The sequence below is a fragment of the Perca flavescens genome, chromosome 11, assembly GCF_004354835.1.
Source record: "Perca flavescens isolate YP-PL-M2 chromosome 11, PFLA_1.0, whole genome shotgun sequence".
Taxonomy (NCBI): domain Eukaryota; kingdom Metazoa; phylum Chordata; class Actinopteri; order Perciformes; family Percidae; genus Perca; species Perca flavescens.
In genome coordinates this window covers 26,854,051-26,881,003 of record NC_041341.1, presented here as the reverse complement: position 1 = coordinate 26,881,003, position 26,953 = coordinate 26,854,051, and the positions used below count along the sequence as shown (strand labels likewise).

Here is a 26,953-nt window from a genome sequence, read left to right as displayed (position 1 = left end):
TTAAGACTTGCTGGTTGCTCTGTTACTCATATGTCAAACACACATGCACACACACACACAACATAATGGATAGCCCTAGTGATAAGTGATGCGATGCTCATTTAGAAGCAAGGTTTTGACAGCCAGCCCATATTGCGCAGGGTGAGAATCAGATTTTACCAGGCCTTAGGATATAGCAAGTCATTTCAAATACACTTAAAGACCACCAAAGATCCACAATTAAGATGACAATACTTAAGAAATGTAAATGTATCCAAACAAAATTTTGCTAAGTATTCAATTCTCGGTTTAATTTGAGCTAAATAGTTCCCCACTAGCAAATATATATGGACTACTATTTAAACACCTTTTGATCAAGTGTCATAGGTAGACTGAAACGTAATGGTTGTTCCTTGTCTTATTCTTTTCTACGCTTTTCTTTCTGTTGACAAAATAAAAGACAAATGATACTTTTTGGTACACAAATTTAACGAGACTTCATTTACAGATTACAGTTTCCATTCTAGGTTATATATTGACTGTAGCAAGAAGCCACAACCTACAAAGGGATTAATCACAAGAAAAAAACACTTACATTAGGTCTCCCTTCCCCTCTTGATTTAAAAACAAACAAACTAAGGTGTCATTTACCCCATCTTGTGCAAGTGACGTTAAGGTCCAGACACCAAGCCGATAATCGCAGTCGGACAGTCTGCTACAGGTCAGTGACTCGAGTCTGTTCAATGTGTTTTTGCCGCTGCCAGTCGGAGGTTTGACATGTATGATCGACAGGGCGGCACTGCCGGCAGTCGGACTCAAATGACCAATCTGATTGGTAGAGTGCTAACCCGAAACGGGAGGGAACGAGCGTGACTAGAGTCTCTCAAAATCTGACAAAAATCTTTTAAACTGACCTTGTCGATCTGAAATGAAGACCAATTCATCAACTGCACGGCCTATTTTCTCTTAAATGTTTTCAAAAAACAAGTTTCGTGAACTATTTTAGTACAATATGAGATCGTATTCTGAACAACCCGCCATGACAGTCTGTATTTGAATTTCCGAGAAACCAGACCCACGTGGACGCTTCGTCCAATCAGCTGCCGGTTTCATTTTTGGGAGACAATACTGATTAGCGCCCGCCTGTTGTTACGGAGACGACACGCCTTGTCTCTTTGGTGTGTTCCGAGGCCTTTTTGACCAACTCAGCGAGACTGATCAATCCAACTGCCTTTTCAGAGGGTCGGCTGTCTGGTCGGTGTGTCTGGGCCTTTAGTGTTAAAAATACTTGACAGGTCTTGAGATCACATTTCAATATTCGATGGACTACCCCGAAGTTCATTTTTCTTCCTAGCACAGACAACTGCACAAGGGTGAAACCATTTGACTGGGTCTCCTAAAGAGCAGTCTTTTTTCCAGACAATCAAATTGTCAGGCAGCACTGAAATTGAACAGTGTTGTTAATAAAATAAAAAAAAAACTAATAACCTCACACCTTTTATGGTTAAAGGTGAGGTTCTTAAGAACATCTTGAAAAAAACAAGAAAAAAAAACAGTGTAGTTATTTGCTTACTGCATTCATGTGCAAAAGTCTGACACACTAAGGAAAGGTACTTTCAATCATATTATACTGTAAATAGTAAATTAACATTTCCACATAACTTTTCATAGTCAAGTATATTGAAGATAAACACCACCAATGTGCCACACAGCTGTAGATAATTAGTTATTGACTCAATATTTACCTGTCATGGGGTCAAACAGCTGGTTGGCCCTAGGTCAGTGAAGGTGGAGAAGCAGCAGGGGCAACGAAGGAGGCACGGTTGGTGGAGTCTCGCCATCCGTCTCGGCGCGCCGCATGTGATCCCAATTTATACTTTACCACGTTGACCAGTAAAAAAAAAAAAAAAAATCTGGTTGGTAAGGCTTTTTTTAGTATGCAACATGTTGACACGGAGGATAAATAGATTTTTTTTTTATGTGGATAACAATAAAAAAACAACAAAAAAACAATACATCTATTCTATATAACAATATATTTTTATGTAATTAATTTTAAGGATAGTTTCTCGTGTTTTAGCACTAAAAAAAAAAAAAAAAAAAAAAAAAAAAAAAAAAAAAAAGTGCTGTAAATGACATTCAGAACATTAATAAGGCAGCAATCACCTATTTGCTAAGCAAAGGTATAGTGGAGTAATGGTGTCCTGAGCAGAGAATGAATGCACAATGCACGCATACTCAGAAGTCTGCTGTTGCTCAACCGATAGCGGGAAGAAGTGTTAACCTTATAACATTCAAAAAAGAAGGTGTAAGGACAACAAAATCACACATTTTGCATATCTAGTTATTTTGGACCAAAAGTATTGAAATTGTGGATAGCCTTGTTTTGTAAGCTTCCCAATATTTAGAGAACCATACTGTTATGTTTATCTTTGAAGATGATATACGTCTTTAGGTGAGGTGGTGGTCCAATACAGGTCAACATGGAGGGCCCCTGTCTCCTGAGTGATTGGTCATTCTGGTTAATCAAACCACATTCTAACACTCTCTCATACTGCTCAACAAGTAGGTAAATATTTGGTCAAATTGAAAGGGGTGAGGTCAGGAAGGCATTGATTTGTGACAGAATCTGCCCCCCCCCCCCGCCCCCTTTGTATTCTTACATCATCATTATTATTATTATTATTATTATTATTATTATTATTATTATTATTATGTTGTTGTTGTGTGTTACTATGTGTATTATCTGCACTGTCGCAGTGCAAACCAAAAAGAAAATAACCACCTGTAGTTGATGAAGTAGTAGTTATGCCGTGTTGTCTTGCCATCAGGGGCCGTTTCCACTCTCATGCGGCACTTGACAAACTTGTCTGCCTTCAGGGTGTTGAGTACTGACCGCAGCTGTTTACGATCAAACTTGAGCAGCTCCAGCATGTCCTCCTCCCGTACACATGGGTTGCGAATGAGCACATCCAGGGCCAAGGCATGTTCAACTCCATAGAAACCCCTTACGACCTGCTTGGCTAGCCGCTTAAGTGCTGCAGGGACCTCGGTCAGTAGCTCTGGTTCTATCATCTTCTGCTGTGGGAGAGAGGAGACCTTTTGAGTAAAGATCTGAGACAGCAGGCAGGAACTTTAGTGGAACAGAGCACAGTGCCAGAGACTGTATAGTTTAGTAGTACTAGGTATGTAACCTTAATCACTCAATGCCTAGGAGGGCATTAGGTTACATTTAGAAGCAAATGAAAGATTGAGCACCATAAATACACTGATGTGCAAATTGTTTTTAGAATAACGTTCCATCCTCTTTACTTGATCCTTTCCCTTAGGAAGAGGTATTGCTTGAATGCAATTCCTCTGCTAAAGTGCTAAATTATCATTATGTCCTGTTGCATTGTGACAGCATATAAGAAGTGGTGGTTACTGCCAGACCTGAACCTGATCTAAACTGGCTGTTGGATAGTGTCAATTTAACTAAACTAGCTAAATTGAACAAAGACAAATTAGTGAAAAATGGAGCTAGTTGGCGGTTACATTAACTAGCTAGCTAGCTGGTGGGGACACTACAGTTAGCTAGCAAGTAAAGTTAAAGACCGTTTACCAATAAGCCATCATCTTACGTTTTGTTTTACATTAGAATGCCGATGTTAACTAAACCTTAACGATGCAGCCACATGAAGTTAGTTTGCAGAAATCCAAGCCTTACCCGATACACTTAAACGTTAAAGTTGTTTCACCAATACACCAAAGCCAGTGCCACCGCTCACTTAGGTCATTTCAGTGTACGCTGACTTTTCTCTCTAACAAACACAGCTAAAGCTCACTAGACACATTTTTATTTCCGAATCCTTAAACTGCTAGGTTAGCTAGCGTGCTTCCTGACTTTTTGAGAACACAACCTCGGAAATAAAACCAACACCGCAACAAAGGTTGCATTCAATAGCCAATCGTAGCAAAGGATTGTTGATTGATATATATTTGACGAATGGCTCTGCTTCCTGTCTAACCAATCAGATTAGATAAATAACATTTGCAGGCGGGGTTTCCACTGTTTTCTTCCGGGACGCCTCTGTCACCAAAAAAATGGCTTCTCTTGACAGGGTAAAAGTATTAGTTTTAGGAGATTCCGGTAAGTTAAGTAATTTTCGCAATGTAGACTATTATTTCAACCTGTCTGCTTATTTATAAATACATGTATTTGTTCTGGGTAAATAACACGCGGTTTGTAACCTTTGTTATCTTTAATTAGGGGACCTTAAACTTAGAAAGTCTGTTGTTGTTAGTGGCTCTGTAGACCTGCACACCTGACGCAACATAATTATCGTATCTGCTGAATTTGGGATAAAGGTGGACCATCGACCCTTAATTTAAAAGCAATAATTGCACCCTTTATATTGTATTCACACTGGCCACTGCCGACCTAAAATGGTGCATTTGCGTGTATAAGAAATTCTATGTTTGACGAAGTAAAAAGCGACACCAAACAGCTCGTTAAATATATTTACTGATGTTCTACAAGGTATATTCTTCGATGGAAACGAAGGCTATGTTACACTGACCTGTTTTTACAATTGAGTTGTGTCATCATACGTAAGTGAACCACGTCTCCATGGACCTTTTTCACAGCAGACATTTTTGACTTTTGACTGGAAAAGCACAGCTGAAATTGATAACCTTAACGATGGCTCAATTCCATCAAGTGAGTCAGGATGCACAATACCAGGGCCTCTCCTAAGTGGAATGCAGCCATCATGAATGGTTTTGAATACACCTGTGCTTTTCCTACTATGACATGTCAACATGTCTGCTGTGAAAAAGGTCTATTGTCTTGCAATCAGTAGTAGCAACTTTATAGCATTACATCAAGACTGAAAGCCACAAATTATGATATACCATACAAAATGCGTGTCTTGGAGTCATTGCATGAGTGTACTGATCCCATCAAAACTGTCAGTCATCCACCCACATTTTTTTATCTTTTACAGGGGTGGGTAAGTCTTCCTTGGTCCATCTGCTATGTCAGAATCAGGTGTTAGGAAATCCATCATGGACTGTTGGTTGCTCTGTGGATGTACGGGTAAGCAGGTTGAACACCTAATTTACAAAATGTAATTAAGAAAAGGTATAAAATTATGGTTCTGTCCTTTTAAATAAGCCTCTATAATAAACTATAATAGATGCTTCATACAACTACCTTTTTTAAATAACACAAAGGCTGAAATGTTGGAACCATTTAAAAAAATAAATAAATTCAATTACAGGTGCAAGACTATAAAGAGGGTACCCCAGAGGAGAAAACCTACTACATTGAACTCTGGGATGTCGGAGGATCTATCGGCAGTGCCAGCAGCATCAAAAGCACCAGAGCCGTCTTCTACAATTCAGTTAATGGTAAAGATGGATTTTCTATGATTTATTAATTGGAGATCATTAGCGTTGCTGTTATTTAGTTGTTATCTTCTTCTTCTTTTTTCTCTATTCAGGAATTATGTTGGTACACGATTTAACAAATAAGAAATCCTCTCAGAATCTCTACCGCTGGTCACTAGAAGCTTTAAACAAGGATTCCTCGCCAACAGGAGTCATTGTCTCAAACGGGTAAGTACTGTGTCATGGTATTGTTTGTATGGCGAATAAACTGTATACACGTTGATACAGTTGTAAAAGTTAGATATTAAGTTGTGACTGAAAATGGTGGATACTGGGGTGTTAAGTCATATTCTTGTCTCCCTGCAGTGACTATGATAGAGAGCAGTTTGCTGAGAACCCAGTGCCTTTGCTGCTGATTGGCACCAAGTTTGACCAGATCCCAGAGAATAAACGCAATGAAGTTCTCACTCGGACGGCCTTCCTGTCTGAAGACTTCAATGCAGAGGAGATCAATCTCGTAGGTCAACTTTTTCATTTCAACAAGCTCTGACCTAAAGCCCATTTCAAACATGCAATCTAGAACATTGCTGGCTTCATCTTTGTGTTGAAAAAGCAACTTTTTGACATTCAAACATAGGGTCTCTGTTAAAAAAAAAAAAAGTTCCACAAAAACATTGTTTTACTATAACACAACCTTTACACATAAAGCTGCGATGCTTGAGTGGTATTTGGCATCTAGTACACAAAAGAGAGCACAGAGCTCCTTTCCCTTCTCACCACAGTGGCAGCACTGCTGGAGAACAGCATATAGTTGGAAAATAATGATATGAAAGAAGAAGTTCTCGGTTCTCTCACAAGCTGTATCGGTTATGGATAGTCTCACTTGCCAGACCTATCTCCACAGCGCTGTGGAGTAAGGCCTAGTCCCTCCATACATACACTCCTGGATAGGAAAAAAACACGACCTGGGTTGTTTGCATTTCTTAAAACCAATCACAATCGTGTTGGTTGGTGTTAAGCTCCGGACACAGTGGCGGTGGATCTGCAAAATGGTCTCTGCAAGGAACTGGTTTTGGTGGAACATTTGCACCCCACAAATGAAAATGCCACATAATATACAGTATTAAATTAACTGTTCCACAATACAGTAAAGTGAGCTATATAAATTCTACAGAGTTCATTTTGTAATAAGGCCTGAGGACTGGAATTGGAATTTGCATTCAAAATATTTTTGTAATATTTTTTCTGTTTAGGATGAAGTTTGAATGGTGGTTATTTTCTAATATAAACTTGTTTGTGACATACATGTAATGTGGCAGCTCGCTAATGCATAAAAACAAGTTACTTCTTGGGTTGATCATCCAGCAGTAAATTTAAATCTCTGCATTATAAACGGTCAAAAAAAAAAAAGAAAATGAAAGGGATCCACAGTACAATAGCAACCATGGCCATTTTACCATTTTTTATTAGAATTATTTATTATTTTTTTGTTTGTTTTTTAAAAACACATGCCATCAGAACAATTTAAAAGAAATACATAGACATTCTACACATACGGTTGTAGGATTTCACCTGAGAAAGAAAAGACTAACTTTTTTTCTTTATGTCTGTGGCTGAAGTGCTGTTTTGTTTTCCCAGGACTGCACCAACCCAAGATACCTTGCTGCAGGCACATCAAACGCAGTGAAGCTTAGCAGGTTCTTTGACAAGGTGAGAACCCAGACTTCTGTAATGCAACGTGTTATTTTCTGTTTCTGTAGATTGTCTTTACAATAAATACAGTATGTAAAGGAACTTATTATTCATAACCTTAAAGACCATATGGACGAATGTCATTCAGCCTCCCTCAATCTATCAAATATTTAAGAATTTCCAACATTGACATTCATTATTTAATTTACAATAATTTGATATTGATGCAGCGCTCAAATGATAGTTTTACGTTGAAGGAAGTGGCGTAACTATTTGTTGTTGGTAATTTAATTTCAACGAGGAATATTGCAGTATATAACATTCCAAATTTCAAGTAGGCCTAGTTACTCTTTTATATTGAAACGGAATACTAACACTTTTTTTTTTTTTTCTTTTAACATGCTTACACAATAATAACTTTTTTACGACACAATGTATGACGTAAGGATACTTTTTAAACAGAAATAAGAAAATCATGATGATATCTGGAAATCTCTGGAAAGGAGATGGAGACTGAACAAATGCTGAGTACAATGAGTTCAGACTAATGCAGCTTTATTCACACAACAAACAAACATACTTTCATGAAAGAGAGAACAGTTGACATGCACCAAATGTATATGCCAAGGTTTCTCCTAGAAAGGAAGATAACCATGTGTACACCCTCCTAAGAGCATGTACCCATAGTGTCTCTACGAACATCAGAATAACTCCTTTATACTTTTTGTCCTCACACACTTCAAGCTATCTATTTCAGTGCAACAGTTTACTCTTAAACTACACCTTTTATGGCACGTGCTTCTAATAGATTCCCACATTCCTGGCTCCAATTCCTCTGTGTGAAAGTTGTACCCAAACTCATAATAGATTCTACACATTCTTATGGGGGAAGGTTGTCCCCAGACTAACCTTCTTGTAGTACACTACATACAAGATATAAAATACATTTGAAACATGTAGGCTGAAATATCCAACCTATCACATGTAATGTTTTTTATTGTTGTGTTGTATCAAGTTTGTAACTTGTGTCTTGACATTGAATTAATATTACAGTCAAGTGGGTAACTTCAAACATTCGTCTTTTCAGTACAACGTTCTCTATTGCCAATGTACATATGGGTATGTGAGTATTGTATTTAAAAAATACAGCCTCTTAATCTTAACCTATGTCTTAACAGGTAATCGAGAAGAGATATTTCACAAGAGATCCAAGTCAGGTGAGTTCTTCGGTCTTTGTTTTTTGTTTTGGTAAAGGAAAATCTTCACCTAATGAAACTGAATTCAGTTGTGACTGAGGAGAATTTTAAGGTGAATGGTTTCTTTAAAACAGCACATCCCTTTAACTCTCTCTGCAGATGCCGGGTTTCACAGACAGAAAACGGTTCAACTTCAAAAGTTTGCACTATGACTGAAACGCCATGAACGCAACAGCAGTGGTCTGTGGTTTGGCTGTAATGCCTTGGGGCTTTTACACCACAAAGCACACTCACTGACATACTTTGTGTACCTCCCCCCCACCTGCCTATTGTTTTTTCACTGCCATTTCTTCTTCATGCAAATCCTTCTCAACACTTTTTCATCTGCTGTGTGTAAAGATTTAAATTCCGCTGCAAAAAATAGAATTACAAAATAATAGAATAGTTCATAGAATAATAAAGATAAATATGTACATTCAGTTTAGCACATTTCAGAAATGAAGAAACATGCAAGATGATGTCAAAGGGCATAGGCACATCCTATAAATGTACAGTGAGATTTTGTGTTAAATCAAAAAGTTTTTAATTCCATTTTCTTTTTTTTATACATTCAGTTTATTTCACATGCAAAAACATTACATATACCAGTTTCTTGAATAATTTTTTTCAAAACTAAAACTACTATCATTCACATTCTCTAAATGTTTGCTGTGTTATTTAATAAGCAAGTGAAGAAAGAACAACATTCTTGTCCTCCTGAATAGTGGCTCATGCAACGTTCCCCAATCACTTCATCACTTTCTTAATCCAGGGGAGAAAGAAATTGACTTTAGTGAAGACATGGGGATACTGGGGATCATTACAATCAGATTTATAGGTAAAAGCTGTTAAACCCTGAGGCTTGCTGTTGCAGATAAGTGGTCCACCGGAGTCCCCCTAAGAAAAAGGCAGCAGAAAGAGTTGATTGAGTAGACTGCAAAAAAAGATGAATTAAACTTGTTTTTGATTAATAAAAGAAATCAGTTTTCAGCATATGTGATGTATTTTGTAAATGGTTGGTTACTTATTTGCTTGTCTGCTTTAAATAGGGTTAGATTACCTGGCAAACCCCTCCCTTCTTTTTGTCAAATCTGGTGCATATCATGCGGTCAGCATAGAAGTATTCTTGCCATTTATTTTTGCACTCAGCGCTGAATTGCATCTTCTCCGTGGTCTCCCTCAGTACTTTTGAGTCAGGCTTATTGACTCCAGTTCGGCCCCAGCCAGCAACGACACAGTTAATGTTGGCTGGGATTTTCCCATCTTTCTTAGATAGTCCAATGGTCTTGACATATTTATTCAGTGTGGCATTGTTTTTTAACTGTGAAAGAAAACCGTGTAATTCACGATACAGTTGTCAGTCAGACATTTCAATGTGTGTTTATGTTCTCTTAAGCAACATTGAGGTTTTAAGATGAAACATTTTATCCCCACATCCTTGAGTGCAAATGTGTGAAATCATCTTGTGCAGCTTTTACTCTAAACAACACAGTATGAAGAAATGCATCCACTACATTCATTGCACATATAACTTTACAGAAAAAATTAGTAATTTTTAAACACCCAAGTTTTGATGTGAACTTTTACACAGTTTTAGTTTACCTCTAGTAACATGATATCATAATCATATTTTTCAGTGATGAATTTCGGATGTGGATGGTACTTAGCCACTTGGATCCTTTGCTGACTTTTTCTCTTTCTTGCTAATGTCATGTGCTCCAAGTACCACCGTCAGGGGACCATATCTGACAAACAAGGGTACAAATAATGTAAATACATTTAATTGTACTAAACTATTATACTTAGCACTTTACACTTTAAATGGGACTGAAAACAATTGATGATTAAGTTTAATATTACTATAATGACTTGAAAATACACCCCTGATAGCATTCTGTCTTTCTCTTAACCCCAGGCTATGACAAACATGGCATTCATGAAATACGATATCCCATTAGAATTGTTCAAATATAAGATATTAAAAGTGACTAACAACAAATCCTTTGCAAATTACAAATATGGTAATAAAACATTGATTTAAAGGCAAATAATTAGTACCCATTAACTTGTTAATTTTTTTTGTGACATCAAAAACATTTTGTGCATTGGTGCACAATAAACTCACTTTTGCAGTGTGCTGCAGTTAGAACAAAGTCCTCCCGAATAAGTATCCCGCCACATGTATGGTGTTCACGAACCTGGAGTGATGCCATGTAGGGTTTGGAATGAGGCTTTGCAACCTTCCCACCCACTATGCCACTCTCAGAAGCCCCTTACGTGAGGAGAGATGGTCAATTAATACACCGATTACGAGATACAAAATCCTCAACAGCCAAAAGATTATTGTTATAATTACATAACAAAAAAAGCCAAGTAATATTATTCATTTCAACCTTTCAGTCCCTAAAAAGGCTATAATCCTTAAAAAATTATATTATTATAAGGATTTTATAAGGTCACTTCTCTAACGGAAATACATTTGAAGGACATTTTATCTCATCTTACCAGTGAGGAGAGCAGCTGAAAGAAAAATATAATGCCGTGTCGTTGGCCATGGTCGTGCAGAAGTAAAAGATGAAAAGTGTGTCTTGCAGTGCTCCCCCTACCACCTTTTGTAGTCAACCTTCTAACTCTCACAACGGAACATTTGTGGGCAGGTGTCATTCTTTCAAAAAAAAGAGACGAGATCACACCTTTCTTACTGCAGCATGATTGAAACCATTTCATAACACCAGATAAAACTGTCAACTTGTCATTTGAGTTGGCAGGCATACTTTGTTAACCCTTGTGTTGGTTTCCCTTCAAGCATGCAACCTGTTGTCCTCCTGGGTTAACCCTTTTTAAGATGCTTTTTTTATTTTTTGGTGCTTTTTTTTCACATTCATACCTGGAAGCTGCCCAGTACAACCACAGTCTGATCTGCTGGCCATTGAGCAGCTCCACTGGAGTGGTTGGGGTTAAGTGCCTTGCTCAAGGGCACCTCAGTGGTGTTATTGAGGGAGGGACAAGCGCTGCTCTTTTCACTTTCTCCAACCACATTTTGTCCTGTCGGTCTGGGGATTGAACCAATCTCGCTTCTTTAACCACTAGGCCACCACTGCCCACATCAACTTGTTACCACTAGTTTTAAATTTGTTTCTTTTCATTCATTGTCAAGAGACCTCATTTATATGAAATGATACCACATTTTTTAGTTAAAAAAATGAAATTATTAATTACGATTGAGTGGATAATCACAGACTCTTTAGTTTAGTCAGGATACTGTTTTGAAACCATTTAATTTTTTTCATGTGCTATACAAATTTAATAAAACAATTGAAAGTAGAGAAAGAAACTAGTGATCTGATCCTTCATTTTACTTGAGAAAAGCGTTGTATGGAACAACCCATGTGGCAGTTTGCTTGAAAGAAACCCAAATTTCTGATCTAGAAACTAAAATTTGACCCGAGAACAACAGGAGGGTTAATTCATCAATAATCTGACACACTGCATTACACTCTGTATGTCTCCTTTTGCCTCTACAAAAGAAATATGAATTTTGAAAAAAAATCTTTAAAAAGTTTAAATTTGATTGTGCTTTAAACAAGAGTTTAAGCCCGGTCTACTTAAACCATCTACATTTCTTGCCCTAAAAATTAGAAAGGTCCATATAATCACAAATAGTCATGGTTGATTGTTTCGTTTTCATCACAAGCTACCTTTACCCTAAAGGAAACTGGTTAAGGTAAACGGTAAATGGTCGAATGGAAAACTGTGTATAAAGGCCACACTAACCACAATGCGAACAAAGGTACTCCCACCTCTTACACTGTCCACACGCTCACATAATGGTGTGACTTCTAGCTCCTAGTTTTTTCCTGGCCAAAATAAATTTGATTGAAAAGACAGACTTGCATCACAGATAAATTATATACTTAGCCACACACTTGGTCTTGGAATGTGGAAGAATGCTGTGTGATTAACCCTTGACACATGTATCTTTTTGATAAACTATCATGGCTTGGGTAATTTTAACAGACGGAGCTGGTAAGCTTTATACAACATATGCAATTATGTCTGCTGACCATTAGATGGAGATATAAGCATTTAGTGTTCACAAAATACACTTGACTTTTATTGTGAAGTTGAAGGCATTTTCCATTATTGCTTACTGCTAAATCCTATGGAGAAGACCTGAAGGAATAAATGTGACCGATTCTGCTAAGGCTCAAAAGGCCAGCGTTATCTGACTCCACTTGGTCACTTCTCAAGCTACCTCTGTGTTCGTTGACTGGTAGACCAGAAAATAATACTCAGGATTCACTCAGTTCAATTATAACAAAGCTTTAGTAAATGATATTGCAAGCAGAATACAACTTATGCATCGTGACAAACGGGTACCCATGCATAAGGACCAGACCCCCCTTTAAGACATGTTTTTTTCTTGTCCTAACGCCAACAGTCTGTCCGGGAATCTGGTCCCGTCCTATTCTCTACACTCTCTTTATTCTCTCCAGGTTCCTCCCTCCGCCGTGGTGTCTGTGCCGCTAATCAGTTGGTCATAGCTCAGACCTTCTGTCTGTGGTTGCAATGGAGGAAATTATGTTCATGTAGGGTTATGAGCTGATATGCAACAGTTTGTGGATTGTGTAGTTTTTAGGTAATCTAGGTTCCGGCCTAAATGGATCAATATAAAAGTGTTACTGGAATGGATGGTTGTCTAGTTGGGCAGGGTTGATAGCAATCCTCATCTTTTTGTGTACCCCGATATCTTGCAGTTTTTAGTTATGGAGAGGAAGTCACAGGGTCAGAAAGACAATACACTCGCACAAGTCCTTTGAACAGGTGGAGCTGAAACAGGCTTTGGTGTTTCCAGTATTATGTTGGACTGGGACTGGTTATGAAGTATTACACTTTCTCAGTTGCCACAGAAAAAAAAGATCTGTGCCATGGGTTTAAAGATCCTATGGCATGAAAATTTCACTTTGAGGTTTTTTAACATTAATATGAGTTCCCCCAGCCTGCCTATGGTCCCCAGTGGCTAGAAATGGCAATAGATGTAAACCGAGGCCTGGGTATCCTGCTCTGCCTTTGAGAAAATGAAAGCTCAGATGGGCCAATCTGGAATCTTCCGTTTATGACGTCATAAGGGGAAACGTTACCTCCCCAAATTCTCTGCTCTATTTTGAGTTAATAAATTGATTGATTGCATTTGTGAAACTGAAATGATGAAAAGGAATTTCTTTTAGCATATAGATACAGTCTTTTCAGTGGCCACTTGTGCAGTTTGTATAAGCAAATTCTTTTACAGAAGTTTACACTTATAAACAGCGCCCATAATAACAAGAAGACGTCCAGGGTTTTCCACCAGTATTACTCCAACCTCTGCAAGGCTGGCAGAGAGGGAAACAGCACAACAAAAGCTGCAGCCACTGTATCGTGGTTATAGCACAGACCGTAAAATGCCAGTCTGCTGGTGGGGATGACTTCAATAGTTAGTAAGGAGGGAGCAATAGTCAAACTGAGACTACTGCAGAACTTTGAGTTGCCTATTATTAGTTAGCTTTTTTTAATGTGCATTTTCCACAATAATAAAGAATAACTAAAGAAGATGTTGCAGTAGTGAAATGTCACGGATACAGTTTGTGTCCAGTCTAACAATTTGAGGACACAGATTAATATGTTAGGGTCTGGCACTGTTTCATGAATAAAGTACTATTGACAGACTGCTCAGTGGCAAAATAAAGTGTTTAAATTGCAATTTGCAGTTGTCATATTAAAGAAGAAACACGTTGTGCATACAGTGGGCTCTAAGATGGCTCCTGAAGAAAAAACAAACAAACAATAATACTTATTACTTATACTACTACTACTACTACTACTACTACTACTACTACTACTATATTACTTATATTTCATTTTGAGCTTACTGTGCAGATTACTTGACTGCACAGGTCAGAGACAAAATTAAGAAGAAAAAATACCCAGATTTGAAGGCAAGGTATCACACAGGATGATAATTATTCAGTTTTTGAGCAAAGTGAGATTTTCCATAAATGACACAATTGTGTCCTGTGTTCTGGCTCCACCCTCAGGCCAAATTTCCTCATTTCTGTCTTGATTTGTACATATTTTGCTCCAATAGTGCCATGTACAGTATACCCAAGCATTTATTTTATATCCATTCAACAGCTATATTTCCTGATGGGTCATGACAAACTCGGGGACACATTTTTTCAATTTTCTGCATGCAGTCTGAGTATGTTGGGGAGATTCTTCTAGTTAAGGTCAACAAACACAGTGCTGGTAAATTTAATAAAACTCAATGCGGCCCAGGTAGAACCCAAGATGACCCATAATAACCCTCTTTTCGCTGAACCGCCCCCAGGAGCGCAAATACATTCCCTAATTTACCGACGTGCGTCTGTGGAGGGAAAAGTCCGATGTGCCTCGGGTGCAAAATAGGAATGATACATGCGTCGGTGTACAAAGGCAATTGCCCTGAGTGCAAGATAGGGCCCATTGTTTGGCTTCTCTGGACAGGCCACAGGGGCTCCTGGTTGAATTGAAGCTATGATATATCCACAGAGCTTTTCCTGCTTTTCTTCTTTTGCTAGAGTCAGTCACATAGCTTTGGTTTAACCGCAAACTAACAGCAGCCTGAGGGTCCCAAATAAAACTTTGACTGAAAGGTCACAAGTTCACACCTTTATCATCACTTAGTAAATAACAGTGAACAGCCATCTGTTTCCTTAATAACAGCCTTTGAGTGCCCTTTGATACATTCCTGAATACTACTGCTCACTGGCAGACTATAGCCCCTTTCGCACATGCACTGCAACCTTGAATTTATCTAGACATTACCCTGAGGAGCTGTATGTGAGAATGTAAGAAATGTTACCAATGAGGGAGAGCAGCTAAAAGAAAAAACGTTTTTTTTTTTTAAACATTTAAAACATTTGTTGTAGCCTGTTATAAAAATATTACAAAATAAATCCATGACAAAGTTAAAAAAATGTTTTTATTAGCTTTACAGTTTGTTTTCCAGAGAGTGGCTCAAAGTCAAATATGTATACACACACACACACACACACACACACACACACACACACACACACACGTACACGTACATAACACTAGTGTGACATGTCATTGCAGTGTTTCAACCTCCATTATTTACTTCATTACAGAGTTTATAAAAGCTTATGACTGTTGCATTAGAAACACTACTGTTGCTTTTTCTTTGAAGTCCCCTTTCTGCAACACTTACGGGTGCAGAACATGCAGCATTTGAGTGTCACCCACAAAACAGTTAGGAGAACGATGACAAAAAAGCCAATGACATCCAGGCTATGGTACTGAATCCAGTTCAAGTCATGTGCAGCTACCCTTAAGTGTTCGGCTCCTTTGTGTCTTATGACGAACTCTGTCCAGAAAACAGCCAGGTCCAAAGGCTGAACAGGACGGTCCAGGTGAATCTGAGACAGCATCACCATCTTCTCTTTGTAACTACATTTTGAAAATACAAAGTTAATAGGATGATCTTCAGTTTCGATCATCACGATGTCTAATCGTATATCCTCACAGACTACATTTGTACAACTTTTTACACTATAAAATGTATAAAATAAAATACAAAAAATTAATGTCAGTATAAAGATAGCTTGCCTTCTAACAGCAACAGTAATAACAAATTAGTGCAGCTTATTAAATGCACCCTGACAAATAAATGTTCAGAATACAAATGCAGCAGATGTTATAGTATTAGCTACGACTTAGCATATATCAAGTATATTTAAAGAGTAGGATACATGTAAAAAAAAGTATGGGGGATTAGGGAAGTATTTGTGAAGCTCTATGCATTATAAAATGTGTTTAAAAATAAATCAGTAAAAAGGAAGAAAGCCTTTGCACACTTGATGATGACAAAGCAGTCTACATTGATTTGTTATCTATAGAGTAGAGGGACATTGACCACAGAAAGTGACTCAAATTGTGCAAAAATAGTTATTTATTTACAAAAATGTCCATATGTTTTCAGCAACAAGTCATCCAAACCATATGATGAATAAGAGTCACAGGAACGTTTCATAACTTAGCGCCCCTAGTAGTGGCAGGAATGGTTTTCCATCCTCATAACTAAACCAGAGAACATAACGGTCGTGGTTATAAACACGTTAACATTGCGATATGGTCGCAGTTTAGTTACGTTTAGAAAGAAACACTACTTGGTTATTTTTAGGCACCAAAACTACTAAGTTAAGTTTAGAAAAAAGAATATAATCGTTTAGCTACGTTTTGTCAGGGGTGAACGTGCCCCAGGCAACATTATTGAAAACAACTGTGTGGGTGGACCATGGGTGTGCAGGTGCTTTACAAATACTGAAAATAAAACACATTATTTTACATACTTTATACATAGAATATAAAGTATGTTTTTCTAATTTCTTTTCTTCCATTTCTGTCAGTTCTTTGGGTTTTCTAAATGCCGTCTGATTAAAGGTTCCCTGTGGAGTTTTAGACCTCTAGAAGCGTTATGGAGTTGTTTTTTCTAACAGTGGGTCCCCGTTTTGCACTGATTTAGGTGGTGGTAATGTGCCAAGATATGAAGGAATGCACCAGCAAATGCAAGGAAGAGGAAAAAATCGTCTTTGTTAATGTTTTTGAGGAGGGAAAATGCACTTGTTTTCTGACTTTTTACTTTTCCACATACAACTCTTTAAAAAACATAATCCACCGGTCTTACCTTTTGTCATGGATGATTTTATTTAGTGCATCCAATAGGTTTTCAGTCGTCACATCATACATTCCGAGTTTCTCTGCCACACCACGGGACACCATGCGATGTACATTGTCCGCCTGGTCCCCAAACAGTGGAAACATCAACATGGGTACAGCATTACAGATCCCCTCATAGATACCGTGGGAACCTCCATGAGTCATTAAGACTTTAGCTTTGGGATGGGCTGAAGAGCACAAAAACATACACAATTATAGGTCCACTCCACCACAAACCAATTGCAGGTAATGTTTAAAAAACAAACTTTGATTAGTTTGAATGATATGATTCATTACATGACTCTGTCTGGATAAAACGATACACACCTAAAAGATCATTCTGAGGTAACCACTTCAAAAGTCTCACATTCTTGGGTACATCTTTAGGTTGGGCTCCAGTGTATCTCCACAGAACCTGAAACAGAAATAATACCTCTTCATTTTTAACATGTGATTGTTGTAACATTATTTACAACAAGGGAAGGCGGGGGACAAAGTCCTATGGTTCAAACTGATTAGGGCTTTAGCAGGTATAGGCTGAGTGTGGAAATATCTGCCTACTGTGTACATGTTTGCAGTTCTTGTGTAGTTAGGAACTTGTTTGTTTTGTTTGAACATTCTAATACAACTAAGTTTTTTGTTGTTGCATGAACTGATATTATTATTGGATTGAATCCAAGTGAAGTCATTTAATCTGTTATGCTATTGTTACCCTTTGAGGAATTTGCCGAAAGGCCTCAAAGAACTGTTTAGCCTTATCCTCAGGCATGCTGGATACCATTGAGCCCAGAGTAAAGACAATAAAGCCGTCGTCCCCTGAGCCATCCACGAACTCCTCCAAGTCCTGCAGAGAGGTTGGAAAAGAAACAAAAATGAGTTGAAAAAAACGTTTTAAAGAAAAAAAAACATCGTAGTTTGTAGTATGCTCATAATAAAATGTTAGATGTAGTGTTCGATCAGCAAAGTGCATTAGTTAGATGGGATTAATAGTATCAGCATTGCATTCAGCAGAGATCCACCCAGTTAAATAATGTTAGAAGCACAATCTTATATGTGCTTATGTCAAAAATCCATTTGATCTATTTGATGATGTTAACACAACAGGACCCCTCACTTCTTTACTTAGATTATGCTGGCCATAGTCCACAAATCTGCTTTTCCTGGCTCAGAGTTCACACACTGAATCTTCCAGCAGCCAAACCTGTTCTTTCATAAGCTTATTAGCCAGTTGTTGGTACATCATGATAAACCGTTAATCTTTACAATCTTTTCAGCACCCGTGTTTGTCTACATATCCAGTTCATAAGTAGAAGTACCTTCTTTTACCACAGAAAATGATGACTGAAAGTTAGTATTTGTTGTATAATATTGAAATATTCCGCAGGTCCCCAAAATGTGTAATGAAATTATATTTTTATTATTATTTATTTATAATTGTATTACTAAATTGTTGTTTGTCTACACTCTGACACAGCTGTTCTGTTTCCTGAAACTTTTTTGCAACCAGCACTAATGCAGACATTCTAAATTCCCTGAATCTTTTCCACTTATTATGTTATGTAAGTTTACAAAAAAAAATTAATTGTAGTCTGCACTGGTTCAACATATTGCACAAAAAAAAAAAAAAGCTTAGTAAATCAAGTGTTTTCAGTCCTTAAGTCATGGACACAGATATCCAATGGCCATGTCACAAGAAATCTACAACTAGCTGAAAACACATTTATTTAACATATGATCACCTTATTAAGTTATTTAGGACAAGCAAACAATTACCTATTAACACATCAGGCTTTCTACTACTTTTATTATATAGCTGCTAACTTTGTCAGATTGTTTTTGCTGAAAAGGTTTACCAATAGCTTTAAAACGAGAGCAGAATCTGTGGGTTGTGCAACCAAAACATTGATCTAAAAGAGCTGCAGTATTGAATAATAATTCTCCATTGGTTCATCACTATGAGCGACCCCTCTCATATTATACATTGCAATACAATGCAATGATTCAAATATAAAACTATTGATTGGTGTATTTTTCTGGTTTTCATTGTAGTCTATGGGGCTTTAGCCTGTCTCAACACAAAGACAGTGTATGCTGTTTGCCTTAAGTGAATCCAGATGTGATCATACATTCTTTACATACTCACCGCTGGCAGAGGAGCTTTCTTTGCACAATTGATACCTCCAATTAAAACCATGTTTGGCATGAGAGGTCTGGGTCTTTGAAAAGCAAAGTCATATCTGAGAAGCCACATAGCGCCATGACTAAGAAGGTCCTTGTAGTTCATGTTGTTTCCTAAATAATTGCTGACCAGATCGTCAAAGTGGACATACATTATTCTGCACAAGTAGGACTCCATTGTAGACATCAACATGTTTTTGACTCTCTGTGGGAAGGTCATGATGTCTGTATTACCAGAATAGGCCACAGGAACGTAGGAAGGAGGAGAGGGACACTGGCTAGCCTTTGCATGCAGCTCACATGGAAGTCCATTCAGGAAATAGACCACTGGAATAGAAAAGACATGAGCCAGAATGGAGCCACAGGGAAGAAAGGGGTCTGTGAGCACAAGATCGAATCCCTCATCCTTCAGTTGACTCATAAGAGGCTGGTTGTTCAACAAACTCTCGCAGCCTCTGACCTGCAGTGAAGTAAAGCTAACCAGACGCTGCACATTGATAAACAGATCTGTGAATTCCGGTGGCTTGAGGAATACTCCATTCGCAAGCTCGTTTAGTTTTCCATCCAGTTCAGCTTTGGTAAAGGACACTGGGTAGAACTCTGTCTTGAAGCTGTCTGAACTATTCATCAGCAGGCTGTATTCAGGCACCAGCAGCAAAACCTCATGGCCCCTGTGGCTCAGCTCCTTCACCAGTATCTTCATGCTAAGCCAGTGACTTCCATCCATAGGCACAACCAGCACCTTCTCCCCCTGAACTGGCTCCAGCCTGAGGCAGCACAGCCAGGCCACCAGCCCCAGTGCAGGAAACCACACCCCGCTGCTCATTGCCTCTTCTCTGTACTGCAAGCTGGCTCGTTGTAAGAGCTAGTGGTAGCTGTTGTTAAGAGGTAGCTTTATGTGTTGCGTGTGTGAGTGAGGGAGCAAGCTTGTGTTTAGAATGTGCAGGAAGCTAGGAGGAGGGGGCTATTCTATAACCACAGGAAGGCTGAGTCTGAATGAGATATGGATTGGGCTAGTACTCAGTCTCCAGATGATCTCTTATCTCTTCTCTTTTGGGACTTTGCTTATTTTCTTTCCACTTCATGTCTTTCCTGTCATATCTTGGTGGATTGATTTTTAACATATTTACAAGTGACATAATGCAACTTTTACCTTTTTATATTGTAAGTTGCAATGCTGTTTTGTTATTATGGAATGTGAGGTAGTCCAGACTACGTATTATAGAAATGGTATGTTTATCCGATGAAATATGTTAACAGAAATAAGTTTAGTGACTTTTGGGATATCAGTAGTAAAAATGTTTTTCTTTATTCTATTATTCATCATGTTAATTGCAATTCTTTTTCTTTTTTTTTCTTATTTATTTATTTTCTCCAGCACTGGACTTGCAAGTCATGGTAGCAATGCATGTTTGCAGCTTGAACTACCTACAGATTGGTGCAAAGTCCTTTGTTTACTTTAGGCTGCTCTGTCCCTCCTCCCCGGAAAAACATATGCGTGCGGGCCATTGCGTGTGCACTCTTCAACCTCTTTTTTTTCACTCGCTCCAGTCGCACGCAAACCTTTACCTACAACCATTGTAAAAACACAGATTGCGTGCAAAGCGTAGTTGGTAGTAGTGTGTTGTAATAGGACACCAACACCCTCCTCTTTGGAGGAATTACATCAGACCAACAATGTAATGTGGGGAATTTTACCCTCGGTTACAACTTGCATAGTCTTGGGAAACACTTTATGAGAGTAACTGTGGCACTGATTGTGAAATTGAATATGTTAGAAATTAAGGAAGAACAAGAATATAGTTAGATGAATATCAGGAGTAAAGTAAGTTGATCCTTATGGATCCATGACACACAACACCAAATTACCTTATTGTAGAATGTGCTGTTCCTGCTTTAATTTTTATTTCTACACCATTTGTCACCAACCTTTTTAAACCCAAGATCACTGACCTCTGCCCCGGTGAAATGCAAGATCTACTCATCAAATTATTGAGAGAAAAAGAATGCCAAAAACACTACTAACTTGAAGCCTTCTATTTATGCAAAATGTATTTTAATAACATGACGTCTTCAAGCTCAGTTGGAGGCTGAGCACCGGAAAAGTGCTTCTAATAGACTTCACTGGTCTCCGTGGAAGTCTACGGCATAGCTTTGTCCATTTATTTAACTGTCTATTGTTAGTGTGATGGCTGTAACTGAATACTGTCACTAAGTTGTTTGTAGTTTGGCTCATAGCTACAGAAAGCCAGTCTGAGGCAGTCTGTGAGGTGTCTGTCAGTAAAGCGGCTCCTGTACTGTAGAATCTACACAATGTAAACTACCTACCTGGAAGGGAAACAAAGATTATTTTACAGATTTAGGTGAATAACCACCTATTCTTATAGAAGACACGGGCTATATTTGAAAAAACTTCCTATTTTCTCAGTTTTTCCCCACTCCGTGCATGACTTAATTAACATTGAAAAAAAGTATTTTCAAAAATAGTCTCCAGAAACGCTAAATCTAAAGCTAGTCCAACGCTGGATGGGGAAAATTAAGCTTTTGTAAAATGATGACATAAGCTCAGAGGCAGTAAAGAACTGAACGGAGTATCCAGGCTGTGTCTGTCCCACTTCTTACATTTTTGTTTCTTGCCGACTGAAATATAAGGAATGTAACTGGTTTTTTTTGTTATTTAGAGTTTAGATTTAACTTGGTTAGTGTAGATATACAGTAGTCTAAAGGTGTCAGCTGTAGTAAATGTTGGATGGTTGAACAGTGTCTAAAAGTCCTTCCCCATGAGCCTTTCTGAAGTCAGAATTAACTTTCTGAAACCAACAATCCCACAAGCACGACCACTTCACACAGTGATTGTATACATACTAATATTTTCAAAGTCATGCTTCAACTTTTAAAGGTCTCCAGAGGCTTCACCACTGCATGAACTTGCATTGCCAATCATTACCAGTCTGAACCTGGCTGTTGTACCTGGACCCAGCGCCCAGTTTTAGACTGAGACCCCTGAGACAACCTGGAATGCAGGAAAAATGTGGCTCTTGCATAATGTGGAGGGGGAGCTGTTATGCACACTTACCATGCACAATCCTTTACCTTTCTTCCCCTTCTGTCTCTTAGGTTTTGGCACTCCTTTTCTTCTATACAAATACTGTATGTAGTCTGTAACATTGCAGTATATCTCTTTGGTTTAGCTCTGTGTTTTTATCTAAACTTGTACATTTCTTGCAGTTTCCTGGATATTCATGACGTGAGAAGTTGACATGAATGGAAGTTGAAAATTTAGGCAGAGTGACATGTCTGATGATTTCAAAGTTTGTTTTTCTTTCGCCCCGAAACGGATGGGAAATGGCCTTTGGGGCAGCAGAAACAAGATGTGGGCACAACGCTGACTCACTTTACTTTTCAGCTTGATATGGCAAACTCGTTAGCTAACACATCCAGCAATTAAAGGTTGTTACCTTAGCATTCAGTTGGAGTGGTGTGTCTGTCCACATGACGAATGTAAGTCCAAAAACAGCTTAACTCTGGAGTCTGTACACCACAACTGAAACATTACCGCAACTATAAGTTGGATTGCCATTACATTTTAAATATTTATAGTCCCCAGACAATGAATTCTAATGACTTGTGTGATCCCTTGACTTTCCCTGTAGCACCACCATGAGGTTCACATTTTTGTTTGTAACTGGAATGTCTTGAAAACTATTAGATGGATCTGGCACAAAATTTGGTGATAACGTTACGTTCATATTTCCCGCTGTGATAATTAGCGTCAGTTATTTCCTGATTTTCCCCGAGCACCATCACTACAAATGCTTTGGTTTATGATCACATACAAAACTAATGACATTCCCATGAACCTCCCTAGCACTTTGTGTTAATAGCTAATTAGAAAATGTAAGCATGTTAACACTCTAAACTAAGGTGATCATGGTACACATTATACCCGCTTAGCTTTAGAAGGTTAGCATCATCATTGTTTGCATATTTCTGATGTTAACATTTTGCTCAAAGCACCACTGTGCTGTACCAGCTGTAGTGCGTAGTTTCTGTCTCCCCCATGAGGTATTCTAAGTAATGACAACAAAACTGTCGGCACGTCCACATGATAAAAGCCTTCCGTGATTGTGCACCACCCCCACCCCTCCTCCACGCAGTTGCTAGTAGCCAAGGAGGATTAAAAAAACAGGATGGACTCTTCGGAAAAGGTAATTATCTTTACTCTAGTTTCTGCTCGCGAAAGTCGCCGGACGGCACAATCTTCTAAACATAGCCATACTGAGAAATACAGAGAGAGTGGTGTGGAGCTGATAGTCTTAATTAGCTTTTAGCATTTAGCATTGGCTTGAATGTTATGGATGTTCATTAATATCAAAAAGTTATGCATTAAAGCTTTAAGTGTTCCTTGGCCAGCTCCTTCCTGGCCTGCACACATGCACTCACTAGAAATATGCTGGTACATTTTTGTGGCTCCTTCATTTTGTCTGGAATGCAAAACTTCATCAGGGAGCGATACGGATTGGTTCCGTAACTCTCGGTTATTCAAAAGCAAGTTTCAGCAGTCAACAGAAGAAGCTGATTGTGTGTGAGTGTGGGTAGAGTTTTTTCACAAATGGTGGAAATGGTGCATGCTGACTACATGGCTGGACTCCAGTTCTCATGTGCCCCTCCCACCCACTCCCACCCTTTCGCTCAGTTCCGTCTCCACAAAAGAACCCCAGGAGTAACAGCTCTGACAGGAAACAGGGCTGTGTTTGACAGGAAACAGGGTTGTGTTTGGGTTGATATGTAATTATATATGAAATATGCTACTTTCATGTTGCACTGGCATCCAGACACATGAACTTCCTAACACCGAAATGTTAGGAAGCCACCTGTGCGGATGAGGCGTTTCAGCCCCTGTAGTGTCTGGGAGTCTTACACTGGAAAAGTGCCTTATTATGACCAACTTTCTAGATTGAGCCATGCTCCACTTTGTTCTGATGATTGTTGCATGCTCTCTAGGGTCAGTTTTGGAGAAATGCTTTATATATTCCTGGAAGGGTGAAGGAAGAGTGGCCAGCTTTTTGCACGTACAGGTTGTACTGAAATGGTTAGAGTGCTTTGGTCCTTCTACCCAGCATGTTAATTTATACTGAGGAATATTTTAAAAACTTTCTTGAGAACCAGAATGGGCAGTTGCAACATTTCATACCATTACCACATGACTTATTTATAATTTCTATGTAGGCTAATAAACATTTTAAAGGACAATTCCGGCGCAAAACGAACCTAGGGGTTATTAACTGATGTGTACCTACTCTGTCACTCTCTGGGACATGTTTTCATGCTAATCGAATGAGTTTGGAGCTTTGACGATGCTACCATAGACCGCTGGTTAGCTTACAATGCTAGTATTTGGGGCATGGGGACACTCAAATTAAATCGTTATTTAATACCACTAAAAAGGCTCGAAATATCACCACACCATAACGTTAGCATAATGTGGGTCCCTAAATGTGAACCGAAGCATTGACAACATAGTTTATTAAAAAGATAGATTATAAAGACAGTCACGTTAATGTTTACTTGCGGGAGCCATCTTGGAAACCAGTCATGGTTAGTCGAATGCCGTGCAACGTGGAATCTCCATAGACAGTATGGGAATCTCAGACTCATTTGCTCTGCGTGGAGCCTCCGCACAACTGTAAAACGGCCTTTAGTCTGTAGCTTTAAATGCTATTGAGGAGGAGAGAGGGGGGGCAAGGTGGAGGGTGGGGGTGTGGCCTTGACCAACATCCATGCTTTGCTTGTTTGCAAGCCATGATGTCTCTCTCTTTCTCATGGGTGGGCCAAATTCTCTGGGCAGGCAAAGCAGAGAAAGGGGAGGTAACCTTTCCCTTTATGACGTCATAAAGGGAAGGTTCCAGATCGGCCCATCAGAGCTTTCATTTTAAATACAAACTCCTTTAGGAACTTTGTCTATTTACTTGCTAAATTTGTGTCAGTTGTGTTCATATTTTGAGCATTTTATGACAGACGTATTTTTATTCAGAGTATAATTTTAATTAAAATGTTCAAACAAGAGAAACATCTGACTTCTTAAGTGCTTTGAAGACATAAACAAAGAAAAAAGAGCCTTTTATGAGAAACTCTTGTACTAATGTACTATAGTTTTGATGTTGCTACAAACTATGAACTGATTGCACAGTTCTACAAGGTGGTGGTGCCAAAGCCATAAAAACAACAACCAAGTGGATATTTTCTGTTGGTTTACTGTACCATTCATCATCAATCCACGGGGCATTACCATGTACAGGCCCTGTTTCATTTCAGCACCAAAAACCGCACCAACTAGCTACAAAACCGGGACACACTTGAGGTTTCCAGTAAACAACCATTGTGAGAGTGAATCAGTTACATAGACAAGTACAGCCTCATCATCATCTTTTCAGAGATGAGTTCATAAAAGTTAATAGCAGTCCAATATCAGTGTTCAAAGTTCAGGCCAGTTGGGAATATTCCAAATGATGATTTTTGCACCTAAATCACCATGAAAAGTATTTGCACATATCATATTCATGCCAACTGTGAAGAATGCAGTTTACAGATGTATCTTCACATTTATGCTTTGCAGAAAAGAAACTGTTAAGCACTGTGTACACAGCAAGCAGTGTGCACTCACTCCCTCTCTTTCTTTCTCCTGCTTTTTCTCAAACATGTCAGATTAAATGTGTGAAAGAGTCGTCTCTAATGAGGAGGTATTGTTGGTATTTCAGTATGGTATCAGTATCAGATCATTGTACTAAAATTATCTGCTTTGGTCTGCCTATATGTAATTCTACCTTCAATGAAAATACAGATTAGATTACATTTAGTACAAAGTATCCATATCCATATGACGAAGTGCCTGCATTTGTCCAGAATATTTAATTTTTAACTCTTTATTTCTGTATGTATGTAAACACACCCAAACATTATATGGTCAAAAATGACTAATACTCCATTCTTCCCCATTTGACTAATATGTCAAAAAAATACTAATATGATTTAAAAATTAATGGATTGAAACGAAAGAATTAAAAAAACTGGACTCCCAGATGATAGACATGAGAGATGGATGGAGACATGGATGGATCTGGATGTATTATGTATGAGGAAGAGGGCAACTTTACTATGGATTGGGTACCAAAACCTCTCAATTAGTCTGCAATTAAAATTCAAGATTTGAAATGGGGTGATGTTTTAATTGCACCCAGCGACTATTACCACAGAATGGATGGCAAGCACTGCCTGAAATCAGAGGTCTATTGTTGCATTCAGTAGAAAAGTAATACATACTAAGAGATACCTTCACATTGAATTGATACTGCCTCATTGCTGCGATCAGCAACATTTTGTTCTGAACTGCTCTGCTTGTGTTTCACTGTCTCACCTATACATTGCCTGTATTGCTTCAGTAGCTCTAACACAAGTCTTTAATCACTGCCACACAGCCATTAAAGCTTAAATGTAGAGAAAGTTTATATTGATTACAAACACTCAGCAGAGCAGATTATAGGAATCAGATTATTTAAACTGCAGGACGTAACTTGAATATTTAAGTAGGAATTTACCATTTCGTCTGCACACTGCAAACTAACTGCAACTGCAGTTTTCTCTGTAAAGTGAGGTGCTTGGCTGTAACCACATGGTGGTGCCACAGTCACACAGATTCCTAAATTCCACAGTAGAAAATGGTATTGCCTTTGTACAGCCATCAG

General features: G+C 38.5%; 4 protein-coding genes across 4 annotated transcripts; 1 reads left to right on the top strand and 3 right to left on the bottom strand.

The window, feature by feature from the left end:
• Positions 1 to 2,721: 2,721 nt before the first annotated feature.
• LOC114563678 (general transcription factor IIE subunit 1) lies at positions 2,722 to 3,938 on the bottom strand. Its single transcript, XM_028590472.1, has 2 exons — positions 3,686 to 3,938; positions 2,722 to 3,057 (listed from the first exon to the last, which is right to left on the bottom strand). Exon 2 carries the CDS (start codon positions 3,052 to 3,054, stop codon positions 2,722 to 2,724), a length of 333 nt encoding a protein of 110 aa, XP_028446273.1. The 5' UTR covers positions 3,055 to 3,057; positions 3,686 to 3,938.
• A 67-nt stretch (positions 3,939 to 4,005) lies between these two features.
• LOC114564556 (rab-like protein 3) lies at positions 4,006 to 8,569 on the top strand. The gene is made up of 8 exons (XM_028591961.1): positions 4,006 to 4,108; positions 4,965 to 5,056; positions 5,241 to 5,370; positions 5,463 to 5,577; positions 5,716 to 5,866; positions 6,988 to 7,059; positions 8,220 to 8,258; positions 8,397 to 8,569. Exons 1-8 carry the CDS (start codon positions 4,063 to 4,065, stop codon positions 8,451 to 8,453), a joined length of 702 nt encoding a protein of 233 aa, XP_028447762.1. The 5' UTR covers positions 4,006 to 4,062; the 3' UTR covers positions 8,454 to 8,569.
• Positions 8,570 to 8,839: 270 nt separating this feature from the next.
• On the bottom strand, positions 8,840 to 10,457 carry LOC114563677 (mast cell protease 4-like). Its single transcript, XM_028590471.1, is given in 5 exon segments — positions 8,840 to 9,173; positions 9,337 to 9,597; positions 9,879 to 9,968; positions 9,970 to 10,021; positions 10,402 to 10,457. Coding segments are annotated over 5 exon segments (609 nt in total). The 3' UTR covers positions 8,840 to 9,023.
• Positions 10,458 to 15,257: 4,800 nt separating this feature from the next.
• On the bottom strand, positions 15,258 to 20,124 carry LOC114563929 (UDP-glucuronosyltransferase). Its single transcript, XM_028590932.1, has 5 exons — positions 19,177 to 20,124; positions 17,746 to 17,877; positions 17,361 to 17,448; positions 17,002 to 17,221; positions 15,258 to 15,764 (listed from the first exon to the last, which is right to left on the bottom strand). Exons 1-5 carry the CDS (start codon positions 20,035 to 20,037, stop codon positions 15,482 to 15,484), a joined length of 1,584 nt encoding a protein of 527 aa, XP_028446733.1. The 5' UTR covers positions 20,038 to 20,124; the 3' UTR covers positions 15,258 to 15,481.
• Positions 20,125 to 26,953: the final 6,829 nt, after the last annotated feature.